The following is a 24,607-nucleotide window of genomic DNA, read 5'->3' on the forward strand; positions in this document are numbered from 1 at the left end:
TGAAGTCAAAGGAAGACAAATATAAATCATGCTTCCACTAGAAAGTACCACTGTGGTAGTAGGAAACTAAAACAGTGCTTCTAGAAGTTAAGAGGCAGTTCATGAAATAGTTCTATTTTCATTTCACATTTGCAACTTGCAGAGCTATAGAGTGTATAAGATTTTGATTTTATCCTTATCAAAACATGAGAAAATATTCACCATCCTGTAATAAACACTGGAAAACTGTGCTTTAGAAAAGTCTGCCACATAGATTGGTGACTAATATAATTTGTATTCCATCTCTTAAAACATAATTGTTTTTATGAAGTAACATCCTTTTAAATTTCCTTGTGCTGACTAACATGTGCCCCTGGTAAAGTAGAAATGCGTCTTAGGAGGAAACAATGTTTCTTCATATTTTCTCATTGAAGCATGCTTGAATCATGTGTTGTGCATGTAATTATGTGTTTACATTGCTGGCATTCCAAACAATGTCCTGCAACCTGATGCAGTCTGGGTACTGCTGTCATGTCTTCCACGTGGCCCAGAAGGAGAGCATCCCTTTTCACAGTGAGGCATAAATACACTCTCTTGATCCTCAGTCATAGAGTTCCCTTTGCTCTGGAGCAGAGGACAGCCTTAGCCGTTGCTTAAAGTTAGTAATTTTTTTTTTTTCCTTTAAAGGTGCTCTTAATCATCATACCACGTGCTTTTCTTGCTATTAAATGTGAAATAATAGATTTCAATGTCTTTTCACCCCCCTAAATCAAAGCAAGCAGCATTACAGATTTGAATGGTTTTGTTTATCATAGTTTCACATAATTTCTGTTTTCAGTAGACCAGGAGTCTCCTGGAAGCTATTCTTCTGCTTTCACTGATGTGGGACGATGTACTCCAAGGGAGAGAAGAGGAACTACAGACAAAGAGGTAGTGAAACAACAATAAATAACACAGCAATATCCATATGGAAAATGGATATCCATATGGAAAATTGGTAACATATTTGAGACAAGATTTGTCTTGGTTTTAAGACTATATAATGATGCAGACCAAAGGAACAGCATCTTCCTTTTTCATTAAGGAGATTGGTACTTCAAGAAGTTAAAATAACACCAGGCTTTGTATTATTTTATTAATAACAGAAAAATTATTTTATTATTAACAGAAGCTGTATTCTTCTGTTCATTATTAAATAGAAATGGACATAAATTCACTAGTTATTGATCAGCTCTGTCAAAACTGGTTGGAGTGTGTGTTTGGAATAGAGAAAAATAACAGATTTGACTGGGGAAAGGCTGTTCAGAAACCCAAAGTATTACACAAAGAAACTACCTTGGTAGTTTCAAAACTGATACAAAACATCTATGTTTCACTGTTGTTTTTGTTTGGAAAGCAAACCACTACTGTTAGTGTATTAGACAAAACCAGTTATCCTAAGAGGAGTCTCTAACATCTGTAGCCGTTGGTGATTATAATTATGTACTGATTGCTTGTAGTAATGTTTTGGAAGAGTAAACGGAAGCAGGCCACCAGAAAATGGAAGTGTACCACCTTTAAAGTCACACAAAGCATCACTGAAAAGTACATATTGAAAAATAAAGTATATTATTTTGTATCTTAAGAATGCTTATAGTTCTAGAACTATAAATGCTCTCCAAACAACATAAAAGATTACTATATTTTAATTGCTAATAGATAAGATTTTGGTCTGGGCTATACACCTTAATAAATGGTGGTATGGTTAGAACTGAATTCAGAACCATTTATACCCCACTGACTTGCTTATATTTCAGCAGTTTGATTAAAATTCTGCTTTTAAAAAAAAAAAAAAAAAGATTTCTCATTACAAAATACAGTCTAAAAAAATTCCATAGTCATATTATTCCATAGGAGTTCCATAGTTCCATAGGAGCCATATTGTATGTTTCTTTTAAAGAATCCTGTGACATGGAAAACCATCTTTCAGTTTGAAAATACATAAAATACTTAAATTACAAGACATTTCTAAGATAATTTTAAAAGGTTTAAAAAGGTTAAAGAGAAAAGGCATCTCTATTTCCAGTATGTTTTGTACATTTCAAAGTATTTTGTATTTAAATAGCTCCACTGTTCTTTTCATATCCACTTTTTCTCTTATTTGCTTTAATAGTTACAATACCAGCTGTACCCAAATCAGGAAAGACTGCATAGAGCTACAGTTGATATGAATCATATGTTGATATGAATATCCCCTCCTGTCTAAGAGACTGTTTTTTATTAAGAGCAAGGAACAGAAAAATGCTTTTAAATTTAGGCTATCTTATTTGAAGGAGATCTGTAATGGAAAATTGTATTAGTATGGCAAAATTCAAATTGACAGGATCCCTATAATAACTTCAGGCACTTTTTATTATAGTGAAGACAATTCTGTAGGTGTGCTAGATTTGCTAGTCTTAAAATGACAAGAAGCGAGAGAACCAATTCAAAAACACCCGGCCTGGAATAAAGCTAAAATGTAAAATTTGCAAGTGTCCCTTTTTATTCCTGTTATAAAAAGATGTGCACCTTTACATCATGACAAATAGTATCTCTCAGAAAAGCATAATCAGTTCATTCTAGTCACTAGGACATCCTAGAGAGGCATTTATTAGAATGGGGTGATCTTATCTGTGCAAGTACTTGCAGAGCAAGACTAAATCACTTCAACAAAGTGGTTCTGCTTTTCACTTCCTCTGAAGTATCTGGTGCTGGCTACTTGTCAGATGCAGACAGTCCTACTGAGCTTCCATGTACTTGGTGACAGAACTTGATAAATGTATGAAAGAAATGTTATCATGTGATTGCCTGTGACAGCAAGAGAGCTGCACAGATGATTCAGATCACCTCCAGTCCTGTGCTTTCTTAAAACTATGAATGTAATTATAGAAATTAAAAATATTCCAACCATTTCCAGCTATCAGAGAATGTGCATATATACAAATATATATATAAATATCAGGCATCATTGCAATTGAAATTAGCCTACAGATAACAAGTTTACATGAAAGGCACCTAAAATACTACAGAATATTAAGTGTGTGCATTTATGTTGTACCTACAGTTCTAGTTGCCTACAAGTCACATTGACATAGTTAACTTTTTAATTTACTTTGGTACTTCTCTTAAACATCAAGCTGCACAGTAGTCTGCATTAAAATTTAGCTATTTCTAGTTTTAGAACACTAAGTCCCAAACACCTAACTGCCTTAAAAATATGATGTATATTTTATTGCCTATTTCTTCAAAAACCACTGTAAAGCTCATCCTTTTTTTTTTCCTGGATCTTGGTCACCTTTTCAAAATTGAAACACATTTATCATATAGTAATACTACCTGAATGTATTAATCACTTCACCTGTTTTTCAGAAACTGCCAGCTAGAGCTGTATATGACTTTAAAGCTCAGACTTCTAAGTAAGTACTAGACTTTTGTTCATTCAAGAATTCATAATTCAAGCAAACTCTTTCTGCCACTTAAGTGGTGTTCAAGCCAGTTTCAACAGTGAGTGCCATGGGCAGGAGGCCCCTGCTTGTTGTCACAGTAGTCCCTACACTTTCAAACTGTGTGAGAAGTTACTTTGTAATAAAATTATCTTAAATTATTATATTCTCCATTGTATCTGTTTGAACACATGAATAGCTGTGCATCTTAAGCCTTCTAGAGCACAGGTTGTGAAGGCTTTTTGTTTGCTGTGAATTACATTTAGGTGACAGAGGGTAAATTGCTTAAACTACTGTAATAGATAATGAGTTTATCAAAAGTCTGTATAATGCTTAGCCTCTTCCTGTCTTAACATACATAGGCTTTCTGCAGGATGTGACCTGCCACATACCAACACAAAAAGCAGTGGTCCATAACAAAAGAATGGGAACCACTGATTTAAGACATGAGACAGTCAAAGTAGAATGTCTACAATTCATTTCTGCTGTTGTTCCAATGATTCAAGACATTTAAACAATCTTTAGATATGACAGAACATTGACACTAGAATTACATTAGCTCTGTTAGGACAAAACTCACAACTGAAATTACCAGAGCAGCACATTAGCTCTTGAAAAACCAAATGGATGATACAGCAAAGATCTCCCAAGCCAGGATCTGAAAATATTCTTAATGATGTTTAAAAGTCCCTTTTTTGGTATCCAACATTTAACAACCCACCATCTCTGATATTGAGAAATGGTGAGAACATAATCCTGTATCCTTCATGCTTCTGAATAGCTGTTATGAAAGAAAAAACGTGTAGAGCAGAAGCACACCAAGCTTTATGCTGCAGAAGGGTAGTGATAAGCCATGAAGATCATCATACTTGCATGCACACATCATACTAAGTTCTCTGGTGGTAACTAGCAATGCTTCCTTGGAATGACAATGTAAGACAGGCCTTTGTAACCTATAGATACTGCATGGGATTCATAAATTCAAGTAATTTGATTTTATATGTTATGATCAAGTGATAAATGTACCACAGCTGTAACACTTTTTCTTCAAATGTTTAGTCGTTACATTCTGTTTCAGTTCCAAACTGTAAAGATCTCAGGAACCATGCAGGGAGAAGAGTTAAATGTAAAGCTACAAACATCTGATATAAATAAATTTGTTACAGAGAGCTGTCCTTTAAGAAAGGAGATACTGTCTATATCCTCAGGAAAATTGATCAAAACTGGTATGAGGGTGAGCACCATGGAAGAGTTGGAATATTCCCAATTTCTTATGTTGAGGTTTGTTCTTTGTTTTAATTCTTTTAAATAATTTGGGTAATAGGTCCACAAACCACGTGGAAATGATGAAAATCTGGTTTTTCTTTTTCCTTAGAAACTTTCTCCCCCAGAAAAAGCACAGCCTGCCAGGCCACCTCCCCCTGCACAGATCGGAGAGATTGGAGAAGCTGTTGCCAAATATAATTTCAGTGCAGACACAAATGTGGAGTTATCACTTAGAAAGGTACAGTTGAAAACTATCTTCCATCAAAATAGCATTATAATGTCTCCTGCTACACAGAATCAATATATAGGTAAATACTGCTCTTTGTGCACCCTGCATTCTAGATTTGCAATGCACAAAGCATTGCCATGGTAGGAAACTCTAACATAATAGCTTGTTGCCTTGCAGTCTGTCTCAGCTACCTGCAAATACTGTAAATGTGTCTTGCCTTTAATTTGGACTGTGGCAGAGTAGCATATGCAATCAGCTGCTAACTGCCCAGCTAAATTTTGAGTTTTCACTTCAATTATCTATTCCTTTTTTAAATTATTCCTGGCTGTCACAATTATTATAGTAAGTATTTTAATGCCAAATAAATAGAAAATTACACAAGATAAAATATACCAAAAAAAGCCTCAGATATATTTTTGTGACTGTAAATATTTTATTTAATAACAGCTCTTTGTTTATAATGCTCTATTATCTTTCCTGTGCATATCCTGTTGGCTATACTGAATTGCACATGAACAAAATGACTTTTTAATTTCTGAAGTTTGTTAGACATTGGAATATTAATACTGTAGAGAAACTTTATTATTGCAGACACTAAATACTTGTAAGCAGTGGTTACTTGTCATGCACTGAGAAGTTCTGCCCCTTACTTCTTTTTTTCTTTTAAGAATTAGTGTTCATAGAAGCTTTTCAGTGGTTTGTTTTTCTTTTAAGCAAAAAAGTAAGGATAGAGATGTTTGTTGCTGACCTACAGCCTAATCCAGCACTACTGAAAATAATGGATTTTTTTTATTAATTTGAAATTTGTAAAAGTCAGAGAGGTCTAAAAAACCCCAGGAAGAGGAACTTAGAGAAGTTAGAGGTTGGGGATAATTGGGTGTCTTATTTATTTCTAAAATTAGCTTTTGTGGTTATTGAGGTGATCATAATCTTAATGGCCCAATTTTGGTTTGTTTGGAAAGTGGATTTGCATTGGTTTTCCTTTGTTCCATCTCACTAAGGACAATTGTGGTGAACTCCACACATCAGCTACAGAAACAAAATTGAAGAAACCCAAAAGAATGCAAAAGTAATAGACAAGGATTTGTTTCAGAAAGACATGGTGAAAAGAACATCATGTAAAGCAAAGAAGGGTCTAGCACGTAAAGTACAATGTTTGAATATAAGGTTGATGTTTCCCATTTCAATTTCTACAGTCCCTAAGAACAGTGAGGTTCTGCCCATTCTGCATAGGAAAAACACTTATTTCTCTCATATTTTCAACAGACTGACACATTTTAGTTTTCTACCTTCACTTACTCAAATTTTACTGATAACAAAGCACTTGCACAGTTTTCTCTGTTGAACTTCTATCACTCTTAAGAAAAAAACGGGCATATTAGTCAATGCATACTATGGTTGGGGCATTAGCTAGTGGTTTGGCCAATAAATAAAACAGGTTATGTTCCAAAGAAAAGTGTTAATGTTAATCACCCAAGCAAGAGGAAGGACTAGATGAAATTCCCCTCCGATAAAAGAAAAGCATTTATAGTCTATGCCTAACCCCTCATTTTACTGGAATGATAGTTTTATATATGGCTGTTATCAACGGGAGAAAAAAATGGGAAAATGGAGATGATGCTCAAGACTGATGGGAAGCAGCACTGTAGGGAAGATAATATTATGTGTTAAAATAATAGTTGTTATGTACAAAATTAACTTTCAATGTATGTGCTGATAACTCATTTTCATAATGCGTTTCAGGGAGACAGAGTAATTCTTCTTAAGCGAGTTGATCAAAACTGGTATGAAGGTAAAATACCAGGAACCAACAAACAAGGCATCTTCCCTGTCTCCTATGTAGAAGTCATCAAAAAGAATCCATCAAAAGGTGTAGATGACTATCCTGACCCTCCAATACCCCAAAGTTATTCTAGTGACAGAATACATCATTTAAGTTCAACTAAGGTAAGGATTTTCTGATGTTAGCTGCCACCCCCAGAGTGGGTTTAGAAGGACTCGTAATATTTTGTTAACATTATACATAACTTAGGATTAAGTACACAACATTTTCTTTCTTGCACAGGTAGAATTGCATTACTATGTTGTTAGTAAATAATTTTTAATAGACAAGTGTGTCTCATATTCTGCCAGGATTTATGCTCTTTTCTTAATTGGCTATTACGTTATTTTTAGTAGAGACAGCTGAAATTTGGACAGAAAAGTCAAGTCAACAGAGAAAAATTTATTTGGGAATCTTAGCAAGAATTTGAGCATTAAGAGTATGTCTAGCAGATTTCTAATAGTACAATGTGAAGGCATTCCCATAACACAGCTGTCCTAAAAGCCTACGGTTCCATAAGCATGCAGGACACTGCTTGCCAAGAGCAGTTCTGTACCTTTAAAGCAAAGGAGAACAGCCAGTGATTCTGTACCAAAACCTTCCTCCTTTTGCCATTCACAGTCTATGAGGAGGCTAGAATGTTGGTACATTCCTTGGAGTGGTACAAACTGACAGTGTTGTTTCATTTAGGAGTGAGAATTGTCATCACATTGTCAATCAACTTGAATGCAGACCTTTATGGTTGTATATTTTTCACGCCAGATGCATATCATAGGTTCCAAATTGTTCTCCTTCCTAGTCTAGATAACCACCACAAACTATACTACAGGATGCTGCAGAAAGATTCCTGTGTTCTGGTTTATCACTCACTTGTGAGGCTTTGCACTCACCTGCGTGGGGAACATAACATTTTTGGCAGCAATCAAAACTAAGGAAGTTTCTGTATACAAACTGTGCTTAGTATGAACTTGCTATCAATTACTTTGAACATTCAAGATGTAAACTTTTCTAGATCTTCCTCTTTACCTTTGCTGTTTATCTCTTCAGCATGGGCAGTGAGTTTTGTGTGTAATTATAAACTTCTTTGTCCTGCTATTAATTCATGTTTCATTTGGGTTTGTCCTCTTTTCTGCTTCTATCTACTTCCATACTTGGTGATCATCCACATGCTTCAACTTTGAAATAAGTTCCACATTTACTAACTACTTTGGGGTTGTAAAAAGCTACCCAAAGATGTCATTTCTAGGCAACAGTAGCCCCTGAAAATATTTCTTAGTAATAACTATCAGTTAGTTTGGGACAGTTGTTAGAACAGGTCTTGTCTGGTTTTCCAGAATATGTCACAACAGAGAACTAGATCCTATCTCTTCTATTCCTACAAAACTGCTCAAGTAACATCAAATTCTGTAGCTGCCAACTGAGGTACTCTTAAGCTAGGGCTCTTTATTGTTACCTCAGGAGGTAACAATAATAATCCAGAGGGTCCTGAAGGCAAGTCAAGACTATGAGGCAGCTTAAGTGCTCCCTATTCCAGAGATGCCTCTCCCTGGTTTCTGTGGAGCAGGCTTCTCTCTATGGTTTCCTGCCAAAGCTCCATAGCTCTTGCTGAGCACAGGTGATGCTTCAGAGCATTTACATCCATATTACAGAAGTATCCTGCTGCTATTATTAAGTTAGTTTTTACTAAATTAGTTCATGAGGGAAGGAAATTGGTAGAAGCCTTCTTCTTAACATAGGATACTTCTTCAACAATCAGGTTAAAAAAAAAAAATCAAAACCACCTTCCCTGAGACTCTTAAACAGACATCTTTTTTCTGGATTCTGCTGTATTCAGAAATGGCAATACCATGAAGAAGACATATTGTTCCTGGCTACCTATTCATCAGTCCTGAAGGTGTTCTAGAGTTTACCACACTTTCTGATACCAGTTTCCCTATTCCTTTGGAGATTTTTACCACATATCACTCCTTGTTGCTAGAACAATTGTACGAAACTTCTCTGGCCTAATGGCAGTAAGATAAATAAGCAATAAAAGTTGTGAGCAAGTTTTGCTCTCTGTAACTTGGCCTAATCCATCTATATCTTTAGATATAGATATATAGTACAGCTTATAGCCATGGGAAAGTAAAAATGGTGAAATCTCCTCAGCAGTATTATTGACCTTAAAAGCACAGGTTAGGGACCCTTGCTTTAGAGGAAGGATGAGGGAAAGAGACTGAGTATTTCTGTAACAGCCTAGCTCTGTTTAGCAGGCTGTATTGTAGCAGTCTATACTGTTTACTTTGGTCCAGAAGACTCTGTAACAAAGGTTTGTCTAACTATAATATAAAGCTGTTTGCCTCAAGAAAACTCAAGCAGAAGGTAAGTAAACTAACCTCCCTATTCTGCAACATTATTGTAGACTTTTGAAATTTTTTTTCTCTACTACATTAATAATTAAAGTGTGTAGTAGTCCAGATAACTTAGAGGTGTACATCTAATTATTTTGGATAGTTGTAACAATGAGATCAAAATATTTTTGCTCAAGTTTAATTTTGAGGATTTATAGTAATAAAAATGCATTTTCAGTATTTACTGAAGCAATGGATATCTACTGATGCTGTGTACGTATGACTCACCAGTCTCTCGTTCTTAGAAAAGGACGTTTCTTTTACCAGAAGGATACTTCAATCAATATTGTGTAACGGTACTCAAAGCATCCTCTTGTGTACTGTGCTGTCACTATTTCAAAAGCATTGTTGATTGCCTATGTCCAGTTTGAACTGAATATACCTTTCACAAATGTTGACATCATTTTGAACTAATAGGGTTAATTTTGAAAAAAAAATTCATTCTGAATTCTCAAATTCATTCATTCTGAGCAGCAGCTCATGCCTTAATAAAAGTATGCAATGTATTAAAGATGTTTCTTAAACATTTACTCAGAAGTACTAAGAAAAAGTAGAAGTATTAACATTTTAATAATTAGAAATTACCTTGGTTGTTGTACTTAGAAAGAAGTATTTAATAACACCTGAAGTGTACTTCTGAAAAGTCTATTCTCAAAGTAAGAGTAATGGTTTGGGAAAAATGTACTATTATTATTAATTGTATGATTTAATAACCTGTGACAGGCTCACTAACAGAGCACCATGAGTAACATAACTTCAGCAGATCAAATGCAGTTGCCTTCATGAATGTAATGACTCAGATCTGTCTTCATGTTTGACATTTATGCCCTAAGCCAGAACCTGATGGCTTCATGTTTCAGGTGTCTTTCCTGCTGTTCTGATTCATATAGTAGTGATTTCAGACACCCATGGTCACTGAAATTGTACCCTGTAATCCAGATGATGGCACAGACATTTTTCTTTTCCAGTTTTCTCATATCCTAATTCTCTGTCATGCTTATCTATTTCAATTCCCATGTTTGTCTTATTTTTGAAGTCCCAAGCACTGACCTCACTTTCCAGACAACTTCCGTCGTCTTGGTCACACATTGATCAAAAGATTCTCCACGTTGACTGTAGTGACTTGTTCTCAAGGACTGTTGGGTTTTCACCTTCAGGCATGTGCAGCTTAACTTCTCCATCAGTTCCAGACAGTTTTCTTTGTGACTTAGAAGAACTCAATTCTTTGGCATTAGCAACCTCCCAGACTGTAGCAATCTCCCCAGGTAATAGCATTCACCATGTTAAGGATGGTCACTTTATGCCACATACAGAGGTGTTTCTCAGCTCTCCTACAGATCTCCCTCTGTCTTCTCTTGTATCTCCCTCTGTCTCATCTTCAGCCAGCTCATCTCATGACATAACACGTAAGCATGTCAGCAACAATACCAAGTCAGGAAAAGATAAAGACTTAGAAAGCATAATTGATCATTTAGTTGTTGAAGTACCTAGAGATTTGTCAGATGCTACAAGAGAAGGTGGACACGGTGCTATGCATAACATCCCTTCGCCATACGAAGAAGGTTCCTTGTCCAGCGGGCTAGCTGCAAGTGCCGAAAACGAAGAGGAAATCTGTACTGCAGACCTGTCACTTAATAAAGAGGATCAGTCAGAATCTCAAGAATCAGATTTCTCTGGAGAAGCACAAGACACAACAGAAGAACTGACTAGACTGTATATAGAGGAGGATCTGGTACATGACAATTTAGAATTCCCAATAGCAAGTGGAGAAGATTCTATGGATTGTTATGAAGGATATACTTCACCAGATATTTTTAAGGTATTTTAATTTCTGACAACCCTGACTTCTGTGTTCAGATAACTTAGTATATTATTCTCTGCCTTGTATCTACCATTTGTATTGTGCACAGGCACACTTTTCTATAATTGCATTTGATAAAACTGAGCTCTGAGCAAGATGGTTTAAGAAGAAAGGTGTCCCTGCCCATGGCAGGGAGGTTGGAACTCGATGATCTTTAAGATCCCTTCCCACCCAAACCATTCTATGATTAAACACTGTCAGCGTTAGGGGGCAGTCCCTTCTCAGAAGCAGGCATATGCACTATTGTAAATTCTATGATGTGTGCTAGTCCTTTCCTGCTGTTTGCTGAGGAGTTTCTGATGTGAAAAGCCAGTGAACCACTTCCCTGCCCAGCCCATTGCATGCTGCCCCTTTTGAGAGAGGCCCCAGCAAGCAAATGCAGAGGGAGGGACGTGTGCCTGCTGCAGAGACTCTGCGGTTTGTGCTTGGCATGTGTCAGCTCACAGCTGATGTATTTATAGCAGCCCTGTTACAAGGATCTGACTAACAGTAACAGATCAGATTATGTTTGGCAGTTACACAAATGCCTCCTCCCCAAGCCCTCCCCGTTCCTCTTTGGGACCCTACATCACTGAGCTATCCCAAGTGTGTGCTGGCCATACAATGCCACATTTTGTGTGGCTCCCAGGCATAGCTCTTTTTTCTGTTCAGCACTTACTTCAACAGAATATTCAGGTAGTTACTTTCACTGACAGCATGCATGTCAGGTGCTTAGGACAGTATGTTTTAGACCAGATGTTAAACTATTTAATTACATTTTGCCCTTTCATTACATTCTACCCTTAAATGACCTGAAAAACAAAGAAGAAAAATTAAGAATAGAGGAGAAATCCATGGTCACAAATGGCATTGTTTTAATGCTTTCTGAGGCAAGAGATGTCTTCCAGAAAAGTAGATGACTAATAATAAGATTAGCATGAGATTTGTGATTGTTGAGGTTAGTTATAAAAGCTCCCCTTACTGAGCATTTGACATCCTTCATCTGATTTTGGAACACAGTTTTATAGCAGAGCTACTTCTCATACTTCTTAAACATTTAAGCCAGCTCTGCTTTCTGCTGGAACATCAAGAGACTGATCCTCTTTTCCATCTTTCCTCTAATCTTCCATTTCCCTCTGCCAAGGCACCTACTTCCCACTCCGTTCCTACAATATCCCTGTCTACTGCTTCCCTCTCAGCTCCTCTCCTCTCTAAACCCTTACATCAGCAGGAGAAAGACTCACTACAGGTAAAGGTAACTGCACCCCTTGAATATGGATTGTTGTAAAGCTTCGTGTCTATTTAATAACTGCAAGCCTAACACTGAGTTTGATCTTCTCAGATGTACTGCTTTCTCTACTAATATTAAATAACATAAGAAATGGAGGATTGATAGGCCTTTTTCAAGTGAAACACAAGGTAAAGCTATAACCATTGTGATACAATTCAATAGTTTAAGGAGATACCAATAATAGGAAAGCAGAAAGCCTTTTACTCAATTTCAGGTTCATACCAGGACAGCAGTGTAACTGAGTTAATTGAATGAAACAGAACTGTATTCAACTATGCAGAAACTAGATAACATTTGTGTTTGTGTTTTCAGTTTCAATCCAAAGCCTGGGAGAAAAGTCATAAATTTCACAGGAAAGCACCACTGCTGAGGGTTATGTTCTAAATACCAATTCTGTTAGTCAAGGACTGGACAAAGATTATTCCCTCTTCAGGACTACATTTTGTGTCAGCATTGAAGCTCTGTGGCAGAAAAATGAAAACTTGCTCTAGAAAGACAAAGTTAATTTGCAGTGCTAACTTCCAGAAGATTTGTCTGCTCATGAATAGGAGAAAAAGTAACGTAAAGAGAAACTATCCTAGAAAAGTGATCATTCCATCATTACATCTGTCATAAATGCCCTCCTTGTTTTTTCTTTTCTTAAGATCTACCCCATTTTACAATGTGCATTCACAGAAAAAACAGACATAATGGACTTAAAGAAGTCTTAAGGTCAACGAATCTGTTGGGTTTTTTTCTGAAGCAGGGAAGAGACATAAGGCTTTTTCCAGGGCATGAATCTGTCATGAGCTTAGGTTTGTTCCACCTCAAAGAAGAGTAAAATAGAATGGTGCACTTGTGTCGGCAGCTTTTAATAATGTAGCAGTTGGTAGAGTGCTTTTGGTGCTTTTGCTTAGCCTAACCAGAAAAGTTAAGAACATTCCTCATCTACACTGAAATTCTTTTTAGGTGACCTGTATATTCCTTGCCCTTATTTGAGCAAAGTGTTTTAATCCAAGCTGAAAATAAATAGAAAGAATATATGTTCTTGAAACAGTATACGCAAACTTCAGTAACTTTTGTTAATTTAAAAATACATATGTACACCCACACACACACATACACACATATATATATATATATATATATATATATTTGCTATGTGGCTTAAAACCAAATGCAATACAGGGAGCATTTTGCATTTTGTTGGTGGGAGGGATGTGTGCTCCAAAAAAAGAAGTCTGAAGACACATCATAAGGAGAAATGCTGACATTTTTCTGCCTCCTTGGCCTCTCTTGGTATCTCTTTTTTGCTCTTTTTATTCACTCCTCTCCTAAGAGGGGGATGGGTTTTTTTGTTTAGTCACATTCTACTGACAGTGAGAAATACCTAAGAAAAGGTTTCCAATATAGCACTCTGCTCTCCTTACATTCCCCCCAGCTCACTCCTGCCCATGAGATTTCACATGGGCTGCACACACACTCCTTAATAACTGAATTCTGACAAACATGAAGCTGATTTGTAGTGATGCTAACAAAGTGAGGATACTTCCATGAAGTACTTTCCACCAAGTATTTACTTGCTTTCTAAATGCAAATCCAGGGGGTGTGTTCTGTTTAACAGCAAGGAATTACATCCACCATTGGTATTTCTAAGGTAGCATTTCTGCTCTATGCTGTTGAGCTTTTCTGTGTTATTATCTGAGCTACTTCAGGGGGTACACATGCAATAACTGTTCCAATTGCATATGCTATACATGATTCATCTTACAGTTGTAACGTGTAAGGGCGTGTACCAGAGCAGGAAACCTTTGGGAAAAAAAGATACAGTGGTAGCAATGAAAATACTGTGTACTAACAGTACTCCTCCTACCTGTAACAATTGCTTTTTGTTATCAGGAAAAGCATGTCTGACTTGCATGTAGGAATGAAGCAACAAAAATCCCATGGTGCTTCATTCTTAAACTCTGGCTTGACAAAGTTTTTGTGGTTCTTCTAGGCTAATTTAAAGAGGGAGCTATTTGTTATGGGTAAACCTCCTCGTAGCCCAGTGATGACTAAGAGATCCTGCAGCTCACCTGTCAGAGGTCACAGCTATTCACACAGGGTATGGTACTGGATGCCCAGTGTGCAATAACAGCTTTTCCATGGACAAGGAGCTCAGTGTCTAGTCTTTCAGTATTTTGCTTTTACCCAAGTGTCTCAATACTATCAGTATGCTGTGTTTTCTTCCTGTTGTGCTTCTGTGCTATGACTGAGTAAAGGCAACAGGTCTGTGTGTGCCTGAACTTTTTATATAAATCCACTAGTGTATTGCATCTCTGCAGTACTGCATGGTATTTCCAGTGCTACAAGGTGTTTATATTTAGTTATTTATAGTTAGTCTAGTTCTATTAAAATTACTCCTCTCTTTCAAAGTATTTTTTATTTACAGCTTCTAACAGTAAAAAAAAAATATTCTCTATTTCATATATACAGGCTTTTGCATGTATACAGACTGAATTTTTTGTTTTGAATCCACGTCCTTCTTTTCAAAATGTTTTGCTCCTGCTACATTTTTTTTCACTCAATACTGTCCTCTTTATCCAAGCATTCCAGATTTTAATACTCTTTAACCTTTCACTTCTTATCTGTAATGTAACACAATTCTAATTCTTTCACCTAGCCAGAAAGTCAAGTTGTTTCGAATTTGCATGGATTTTGCTCAAAAAGGTAATCTACATCATGAAAAAGGAGAAAAAAAAACCACAAAAAGTCAAGCACAAAAAACCCACCCTCAACCTAAACAATATGAGAATGAGAATTTGTGGTTTATGCTTCACTTTCAGCTAAGGATTTATTTGTCCTTTGCATTGGTTTCTTAACTTTAGGTCTTAAAACTGGTAATGGGATTAATTATTTTCCATACTGTTGCTGCTGATTTTAGGTGATCATCTTTCTGGTGTCTCCCTTTTTAAAATTTGAATCTTAGTTTAAGATAGGCAGGTTTGTGTAACTTCCAAAGTTTTAGCTTTTTGGCAGGCTTCTGTTTGCTTCCAGGTATTGAGGGGACAGCGTTTTCTTCACTAATGAAGAAAGACAGTTCAATCCTAGGAAGGCCAGAATTCTTGTGGCAGCAATCAAATACCATCTAACAGAAAGGCCAACTAGGAATGAGAGCTGTAAAAAAGGGATTAGGCCCTATTTCAATTTTGCACATTACTCCAAATGAATGAAATGTAACCAGTATATTAAGAGGAGTGTATTGGTCAATGTGTAGTGTTTATTACTTTAATTCCAAAAGTACAAGAGCACATATCACGCACCTAATTTGCATACTCAGGACTCTACAGAACTTTTCTATGTAAGTGCAGTATCAGTCATGCATGAAAATCAGGCTTACAACTGGGACCATTGACTTGATTGCACACTCCTTAATGTTTTTGGGATTAGGTCCTGCAGTATTTCCCAGCAAATAGGACAGTCTGGTAAACTGAGTTGCAGTTGAAAACGAGGAATCTTTGTTAACAGTCCTTTGTCTAGCCAGTACAGCTGTATGTGGGAATGAGAGCTTAGGGAAAGAAAACAGGGAGAAAGCTTCTGGATGTCAGCTGGGGTATTACTGTGGAATGCCTCCAAACAGAGAGCGAGCACCAAGGTCCCCCTGCTCAGACATACCACCAATCACTTCACCCTGTTTCTCCAAGATTGTAATTTTGTCACAGGACTGTTTTCTCTGCAGCAACAACCTAGAGTTAAATCATGAGTCACCTTGATTCTTATCTATTTCTACAGTGGTTAATTAGCAGTAGAAACTTTTATGAAGCTTATGCAGAAAAAGATGATAATACTAACCTACCCAGTTTCTTCCTGGCTTGGTATTATGTTCAAATCATTAAATCATTTGTAGCATTGTTTAGGACTTTTACTTCCATTGTTTATAGGAGAAGTCCTTAACCTTGACTGAGTTCTTTTTATCTCTATCTTTGGCATTCAGCTCAGTTACAGACCTGACGAAAGATTAGCAGTAGATCAGGGCAGATTCCAATCTAAATACAACGAATTTTGACTATTCTCTGCTTGCTAGACAAGCCAGCCATTGAAGGAGGTTTACTGAGAACTGTTTAATTTGTAATCTTTACTGTTTATTCTTCAGTAAAAATTATCCATCTTGTACATGGGCAGAGGCAGAGTTAAGAGGGAGAGAAGACAGTGAAGAGTATAAACAATTTTTTTTTACTTTGAAAATCTGTTTCCCACCTAGCATTCAATAATATGAATTTAAAAAATAAAATCTTTAATCTACCTGCCTGCAAATTTAGGCACCTTTTAAAAGTTATACTCTACAGACTGTAAAGTACAGATTGTTCACAATATTTTCTGCACGTATTCATAGAAACTGCTGAAAAGAAATTTAACTAATTCCATCTGGAGATACTGAGAGGAAAGAGAGGGGAAGGAAACCTAACAAACTACATCCTGTGTTTTTCTGTTCAATTTTTGCCATCAGCCTGTGGATTGTTTATGGCTGCCTTCTCTCTTGGAAGACTGTTATCATCTTCAAGAGTGACTGAAATAGTCAAACCAAGAGAGAACCATGGGGCAATAAGACAAATTCCATGGCCTAAAGATCAGGTTGCAGTTTACTCAATTCATGAAAGAAAGTGCTGTGAGCAGTGTTTGATATCCACATTCCCAAAACAGATATGGTTCCCAGACTTGTCTCTACAGAGTGACCAGAGGGCATCCTCAGTCAACAGAGAATACGATCCCTGCTCGTATCAAGAGCTTTTCCAAGCAGCTGCTCCTGCACTTTCTGGCCCCAGCCAGATTCTAATCGGTATAAGTCAATAACTTTCTAAGCAGGATATGGTTTCTGTAGAAGGTTAGTATTTTTCATTTACATGCATCCAGATGTATTGAATATTATTGCTCAGTAATGCTCCATTAAGAAGGAACATAGTTCCTTTCAAAAGTTCTGCACTGGAAATACAGACTACTTTTTTCTGTTGAAGTGTTAATTGTTATAGTCACACAATTAAATGTATTCTTTCAAAATTGTTTTCTGTTCTTTGCCTCCCAACAGCCTGCATGGCTTGAGATGAAACAGAATTAGTTACAGCATAGCATGTTTTGCCTGCCAAGTTAGTACTCTGTGTGTGTAATGTAAATTGGTATGTTGATCGTCTGTGAATATTCTAGATTCTGCCGTTATGTATAGGAGATTTTATCTGCTTATCTAAAAATATATTTCATCCAAAAAATGTATGATGTTCATCAGTTGCATCTGATTTTTCTAATGTTATTTCTGTTTCACAGTGAACAGGCCAGCAGGGTTCTATTCCAGCTTTGTACTATGCTATAAATAGAATGGACTGTTGATGAAGTTCACAGTTTTGTTTAGTTTTTATTATGACCTCCAAAAATCAGATCTTTAAACGTGCCAAGATTCAATTGTTTGACGTGTCTCTTAAGGATTTCGTGTGAGTTGGAAGGGGGGCATAATGGGCCATGGTTTTACACAAAGTAGAACATGGACTCTTGAGCAACTATGTGTTACACCCCTATCCAACTATTTGGACCTTAAACTGCAAATCTTTATTACATTTCAAACCATTTCATTTCAGCCACAGCGCCCTGTGCTTTCTCATGAAAATATACACGGTGGGGGGGAACCGTAAGTATAATTCTTGTCTACTAAACCAAAACCTAACGTTTAACTAACAGCCAGCACGTCATCAGATAATTTTTTGACTTGCCAAGTACAATTATGAAGAGATTTCACAGATTTATTGATAACTGCATGATGTAGGAAGATAGCCAGGAAGGTCCCAGAGGGCAAAGCCTTGTTTAATTTCACATTCAGTGCAGCCAGACATGGCAACTTAACAGCTCTCTGTTTTCTGTACTTACAGAAGAGATTTTGACTTTTTTTATTCTCTCCACTTTTACATCTCAGCAAAATGACAATTACAGATTCAACATTGATTCAACTGATCTGCTTTACTGACTTGATACAATTATTCAGAAACAATTCAGGATGTGAGTAGAGAGAAAAAAAGTAACTTGATAATGTTGGTCACAGGAACACAGGCTCACACTTTTTGGTGTGATTTACAAGTGCAACTCAAATATGAGATACAAGAAAAGCTTTTCTGAAAACTGGAGAAGAACCTAGAACTCAAGTCTTATTTTAAGTGCTTGGGATATTTCAGTACTGACAGTTAAAATGCAAGATTGTCTTGAGATTTCCACCCCCCCAGCCTTGCCCTTGGGTCCTACTTCAGTGATCACTGAAACCAGCAGCCATTCTTCCTTTAGCATCAGAGCACTTCAGTATATGTTCCATTAGATAATTTTTCATAAAATGTACTTAAGGTTTATTGTCTAAAAATATTTATAAGTTTTCCTTAGTCATTTAAAGATTAAAAAGAGGGGCCAAAAGTTACTACATACCACAAATACATCATGAGATTGGGATATTCAATCTCACTAAAACCACAACTTCCTGTTGGTATAGTTAAGCATACTGAAACACCTAACTCAGTTATGAAAGCAATAATTTTCTAATTCATTTTTTTCAATATATCATAAGTAGTTCATGACTAAATTTATTGATTCCTAAAATTAAAAATATAAATATATTAATTTTATATTTAAATTTATATATAAATTCTCTTGAATATGCTTTCTGTCAGTATTGTAGATGGTAGTAGAGTTTTTATACTTACAAAAGTCTTAGGTTAGCATAGAGAGAATGAAATTAGTACAAAGGAGTTTTTAAAATGCATTATCTAGAAATTACTAAGATTCAATTTCTAAAGTACAAAGAGAGCTCATTGGTAAGTTCTTGTTACTGTACTTGAGTAAGTAATTGGCTTGAATCCTCTTCATGACACATTGCATCTGCAAAGCTTTTCCCTTTGGAAGCTGCATTTAATTATTTTTTGGAATATCACCACAGCTCTGCTTTCCTGGAATGATGATAAGCATAACAGAAAACATTACTGCCACTTAGCTCTTTGCACAGATTGTTCTTACTACTGCAATACAAATTACCAAAGGTAATTGCTTAAACAACCAGTCTCTTTCCATTTTGTTAATTAAAATATAAAAAGAGACTTTTGGGGCTTGGGAAGATGACTGCCAGTGACAAGAAAGTAAGGTGGTTTTCCTTTTTTTTCTTGGAACATTTTCTTCTTTTCTAATTTCTGAACCAGCAATGTGAAAAATAAGTGTAGTTTATTTAAGATAAACATCATGAAACTAAACCTAGCACCAGTCTGTATATAGGATTTTCAAATTGGGCTTTCAGGAGCAGGAATTTTTTACTGAAGTAAACATCTTATTTAAGCCATGAAAACTTAGCCAGAATGATAAACATATCAATGAGCAAGCTGTCTTGTTTGTACTGGGAAAAGTGTAATGATGGTATTAAGGTTTAAAACTCTGTGAACTGTTCTAAGAGAAAAGAATGGATACAATTATGTTTTGCTTCAGTAATCTGAAATTAAAACTATATCACTTTCCCAATTTCTGCAGTTGTGCCCTGCTTCTTTTTAGATCAGTCATATCTAAGGCACAGTTGCTTAGGAAAAAAGGCCAATTCTGACTATACAGGATTCACAGGCTTTTACAACAATCTTCCTGTGGGCTGTCAGCCCAAGAACCTTCAGTTCCCCCTACTGAGAGTTTATTCTTTCAATTCAAAAAACTTTAATTAAAAGCTGGCAAGGAATGAAATACAATGTATTTAGTAATTGCACACCTCTTGCCATTTATCCACTTATATCCTGCAATCTGCAGCCCTGGCCAGGTGTAGAAGCATAGCTCAGGGATGGAATATTGTTTGAGTTTCCATCCCTATGTCCTCTGATTTGATCCAGGCCTCTCCCTCACTCTCATAGATAGCTTATCTGTGTAGCCACTGAAGGGCCCAGGGAGCTCCCCCAGCCCCAGTGACATTGTGTGAGAGCTGCTGTGCTGGGTGCCCTCACCTGTGCTGCTACTGCCTTCTCTGGAGCTTAGAGGCAGAACCACAGTGCTGGCCATGGCAGCCTACAGGGCTAGCACATCTAGACTCTCCTTTAAATGTCCTCTGTTTGGTTACTGAGCTATAAAATAACACTAAAATAAATTTTTTTAAAAATGCTTTTGAAACAACTGGTTGAGGAGCCATCAGACTTGCCTTTAAACCCAGTCTTCAATGTCTCATGAGTTGTCTTTCTAATGAAGGTTTTATTTACTATAAGTTCCTAACCCTCAAGTCCACTAGGTAAAAAAAATTCCTTTTCCCCTCTATTTGCAAGAAGTGTTTCTTCTTAATGTTTGAACCAGCTCCTTTACTTGAGCAAAAGTGCTTACTTAGCAAAAACTCTTACTTCTTTTTAAAATGCCTCATTTGTCCTATTTAAGGTTTCAGGCTCTATATAACTATACCCCTAGGAACGAAGATGAATTGGAGCTCAGAGAGGGAGATGTCATTGATGTGATGGAAAAATGTGATGATGGATGGTTTGTGGGTATGTTTTGATTTGGTTGCTCTTCTTTTTTTTCCCCCCTGACCTGTGCTGCCCTCTTCATGTAGTGTCTTTTAAACAACTTGATTTTTGGCATTTAGTGTAATAAATCTGAACCTGGCTTTATCAGGAGAAATCCCAATCAAAATCCACTGAAATGAGCAGGTGATTTTGCACTTTTTTCTTTTAAAATTTATAGATGCCAAATTGACACACAGCTCCTGATTGTTGTTATTTATAGTTAGTCTAGTTCTAAACAAATTTGCATTGTTGCCATTTGTGACACAGAATGGACCATGTATTACTTCTCTCTTTATAAAGGCCAGGTACCTTAAAACCTTCTCATGGGAATACATCCACAGCATTGACCACTTGTGAAACCCAAGTATTACTGATCAAATAATGATTGCATGACCAGGCCTAGATATGGTGGCTTAATCATTTCATAAACCCTCATGCAGACAGCAGCTAACTTAATCAACTGACAAGTTCTTAATACTTAAAAAATTCACATTATTTTAATAGACTTTATGTTGATGAAATTAAATTATTTCTATGTACCAAGAATTTTAGCACAGCTTTTAATCAGGCCTAACAATTTAGTCAAATAAGCTTCTTCATTAGCGTTTTGCTTCCCGTGTTACACTTTGTTAAACCTCCCAACTAAAATTATATAGTATAAAGAACTCTAGATCATTCTGCTCGTGCAATATTAAACACAAAAAATTTTAAGGCCATGCTTACATAGTGATTTTCTGTTGTTATTCCCATCTTTCATCTATTGCTTCTAATTTCAGGAACCTCAAGAAGAACCAAATTCTTTGGTACTTTCCCTGGAAACTATGTCAAGAGGCTGTGAAATTTTTTTTTTTTCTACTTATTTATGCTGCATCTCTGCAACACATCTGCATAAAGCTGCTAGAAAACATGCTACGCTGGCCTTCTGTTTTCTCGCTTGCAGTCTCAACTAGAGGCCATCTAGTTCACCCTCATCCCATCCCACCCGCCAAACCGTCCCAGCAGTATTACAGCAACGACCACAGTGTGAATAACTGAGCTTTTCTGAGACAACAGGAAGCATTTCAACATTTAAATACTCCCTGGTTTAAAGTATTTTCATGTGAAACACAGTAGGAAAAACCCTGATGACAGGTACATAAATGAGTTGCCATGGGGGGGTAGGGGGGAAGGGGGGAAAAAATTAATCTTGGTTTGAACATTTGTGGTACTACCATGAAGTCTGGTGGGATGTTTTCAGCATGCATGTAATACAGAGGAAAGTTGCTGTTTACTATTTTTTAAAAAATTGATTTTACACATTCTTAGTAGCTTGGCAGCATTTGTTGCTTCCACATTGCTGTGTCACGGGTTTGCCTATTGTACTGGTTTACAATGTATGACAAACTATAATATAGACTTTTTGCCTGCACTTGTATGCTGTAACAAATGCACAGTGATTGTAAATCTCAAGCAAGCAAAGTGAAAAATGGAAGAACTGCAAGTGTTCTGAACGGGTGCAATGGTATTGGCTAAATCTTTTATCTTTTTTTCCCTAATGAAAAACTGTAGTGAACCTGTAGTGTTTTCTGTTAAAAAGTAAGAAGTGCAAAAGGCACAAAGACTGGGGAAAGAGGATTTAAGGAAGAGCAAGACAGTGCTGTAAGCATAGACAATAATAACCTGCTATTGATGTCTGATATTAAATGGTTGTAATCAAAATGTTGTAATAGTAAGCAACATGAAGTGTAAGAGGTAGTGTTTTTACTTATCAGGAAATTTAAAAAGCAGGAAGGTAAACAGTGTTAGTGCAAAGGGTTGTTGGATTTTGGTTTTTTTCTTTCCTAACATAGCCACCTGAAAAATATTCACAAGCATCATGTACTGATTTATTTCACTATATATGTGTATGTATGTTAATGAAACCCAAGTTACACATTCTTTTTAGGAATTTAGACAGAAAAAAGAAGTCACAAGTAATAAAACAAATATATTTTAGAGGTGTTGGGTTTTGGTTTTTTGTCTGAATGAACAAGTGTTTGAAAACATACATTTTCCATAAGCAAAGGTAAGCATAAATAGCAAATGAAATTAAGGCACAGGATGATAATGACTATGGCTTTATGAAAATAAAAATTTGGATTTGGTTTCTTTGGCACCTTATAGATGGCAAAAGCTTCTGCTGCATTTTTCATGGGTAAAGGATCAAAATTATCAAAATGTATGTAGTCTCTGTAGCATTTTGTACATAATTTTGCTTTTTTGTACAGAGCCATTTGGTTGTTGATTTTTAAAAAATTAAGTTTCTTATTTGCCCTCTTCACATACAGAACATTTCAATGCGTTTTTCTTTTCTTTCTCTGTTTACCATAAGCACATCTGGATAGTGCAATTCTGTAAGATAGCCTTTTATGCAAAATTTTATTAATTAAAATATGGTTTACCAGCCAAATCTAAATGTACATATGTCTTTATTACTGAGAAAGGTCATTAAGGCAAAGGTAAAGAAACATCTTTGTGCAGCATACCTTTATTATTGCAGATTTCATGGCAAAAGCTTTATATTCAAAGGCTTTCAATTTTAAACTAGATCTGCATGCAGCTTTGCTGTGAGATTAATACTATCTTTGATGCCATTTATGATTGAGGACTTAAATATCTGTTGCCTGTGATATTTAAAAAGTACTGTTTCTACTCTGTATCTGATTTTAGAAAAATGCAGGTTTTTCATACCTGAGTTTCAGGTAACTGACTTTGAATTCCTACAAGCAAAAGGTCTCTGTGGTTTTTTGGTTTTTTTTCTTGAATAGACTTCTAATAAATTTTGCTTGGAGTACAAAACTGCTTCTCCCATCATTTCTCCAAATACAAGTAGCAAAGTGCTTAACTCTTCAAGCTTATATGCAGATATCAGTCCACCTTGTACTTACACACACACCCCACACCCCCACCAAGCCTACAGCAGTTATCTATATGTGCCACTAGCATTGCCCACACAGCTTGGTCCAACTTCTGTGTCATGCCTGAAACACCTGAATGCAAAAGCAGAATTATGGACTTTCTGCATAGAAAGTCCATAATTTGAGATGATTTTTCTCTTGCCAGAACCACCCTTCACAGAGAAACACAATGTATAAACCCTTTATACATGCCAGAAGTTCTTACATCCTAATCCTTCAACAAAAGCAAAACGAGAACTCCCATGGTAAATGACAGCATAGGAAAGAAAATTGAGGAAAACACTGCTTTTGGGAAACATTTTACACTTGGGACATCTCTGCCTGGCAACAACTGTCCAAAAAAACTTACAGCAAGAAGCAAAGCAGGTTCTAGGTTTTGGGTGGGGGCTTGTGTTTGGTTTGTTTGTTGAATTTTTTTTCACTGCCTGGTTGCACAGATACTGCTGGAGCCTCAGAGTAGCTCTTTAGTCCTTCTTCACCATGCCACACTGGCCATTCCTGCCAGGCTGCTTCTTCCCAAATGCTGTGCATGGTTTACTTCTACCACTAAAGAATCCACCGGAGCAACAACCTGCATTTGGACAGGAATAATCCATTTCCTCAAGTCTGATGTGTGCTGTTTTGTCTTCGCAATTGCTGGGCTGGAAAATGCAAACCCACCAAAACCTCTAAATAAATAATAAATATGTAGCTGAAAGTGATAGCTGTCTACAGGGAGGCTAAGACCAAGGACTGCTGTTAAACTCCAGCGGAAACTCCTTTGTCAGTATAATTGTCAGTTCTGGGAGTGCTTTCAGTCAGGACAAGGCCTGATTTAGTCACCATGACTGAAGTGACCATTCCCTTCCTGTGCTCATTTAGCTTAAACCCACCCCATGCATCTCTTCTCACAGCC

At 36.5% G+C, this 24,607-nt stretch overlaps 1 protein-coding gene across 40 annotated transcripts in view; it reads left to right on the forward strand.

Moving 5' to 3' along the window:
• SORBS2 (sorbin and SH3 domain containing 2) overlaps positions 1-23,593 on the forward strand; it is a 163,308-nt gene extending 139,715 nt beyond the window's left edge. For 17 of the 40 annotated variants that reach the window (XM_063156026.1, XM_063156025.1, XM_063156023.1 and 14 more), the window contains 11 exons: positions 818-909; positions 3,367-3,413; positions 4,607-4,721; positions 4,816-4,944; positions 6,679-6,882; positions 10,184-10,966; positions 12,132-12,242; positions 14,257-14,364; positions 17,864-17,913; positions 20,652-20,758; positions 21,553-23,593. In XM_063156026.1, coding sequence (XP_063012096.1) covers positions 818-909; positions 3,367-3,413; positions 4,607-4,721; positions 4,816-4,944; positions 6,679-6,882; positions 10,184-10,966; positions 12,132-12,242; positions 14,257-14,364; positions 17,864-17,913; positions 20,652-20,758; positions 21,553-21,614 — 1,808 coding nt within the window. In that variant the 3' untranslated portion in view covers positions 21,615-23,593. The remainder of the gene's footprint in view (positions 1-817; positions 910-3,366; positions 3,414-4,606; positions 4,722-4,815; positions 4,945-6,678; positions 6,883-10,183; positions 10,967-12,131; positions 12,243-14,256; positions 14,365-17,863; positions 17,914-20,651; positions 20,759-21,552) is intronic. The other 23 variants (XM_063156037.1, XM_063156043.1, XM_063156057.1 and 20 more) reach the window with 6 other exon arrangements.
• Positions 23,594-24,607: the final 1,014 nt, after the last annotated feature.

Source organism: Melospiza melodia, chromosome 5 (assembly GCF_035770615.1).
Source record: "Melospiza melodia melodia isolate bMelMel2 chromosome 5, bMelMel2.pri, whole genome shotgun sequence".
NCBI classification, from domain to species: domain Eukaryota; kingdom Metazoa; phylum Chordata; class Aves; order Passeriformes; family Passerellidae; genus Melospiza; species Melospiza melodia.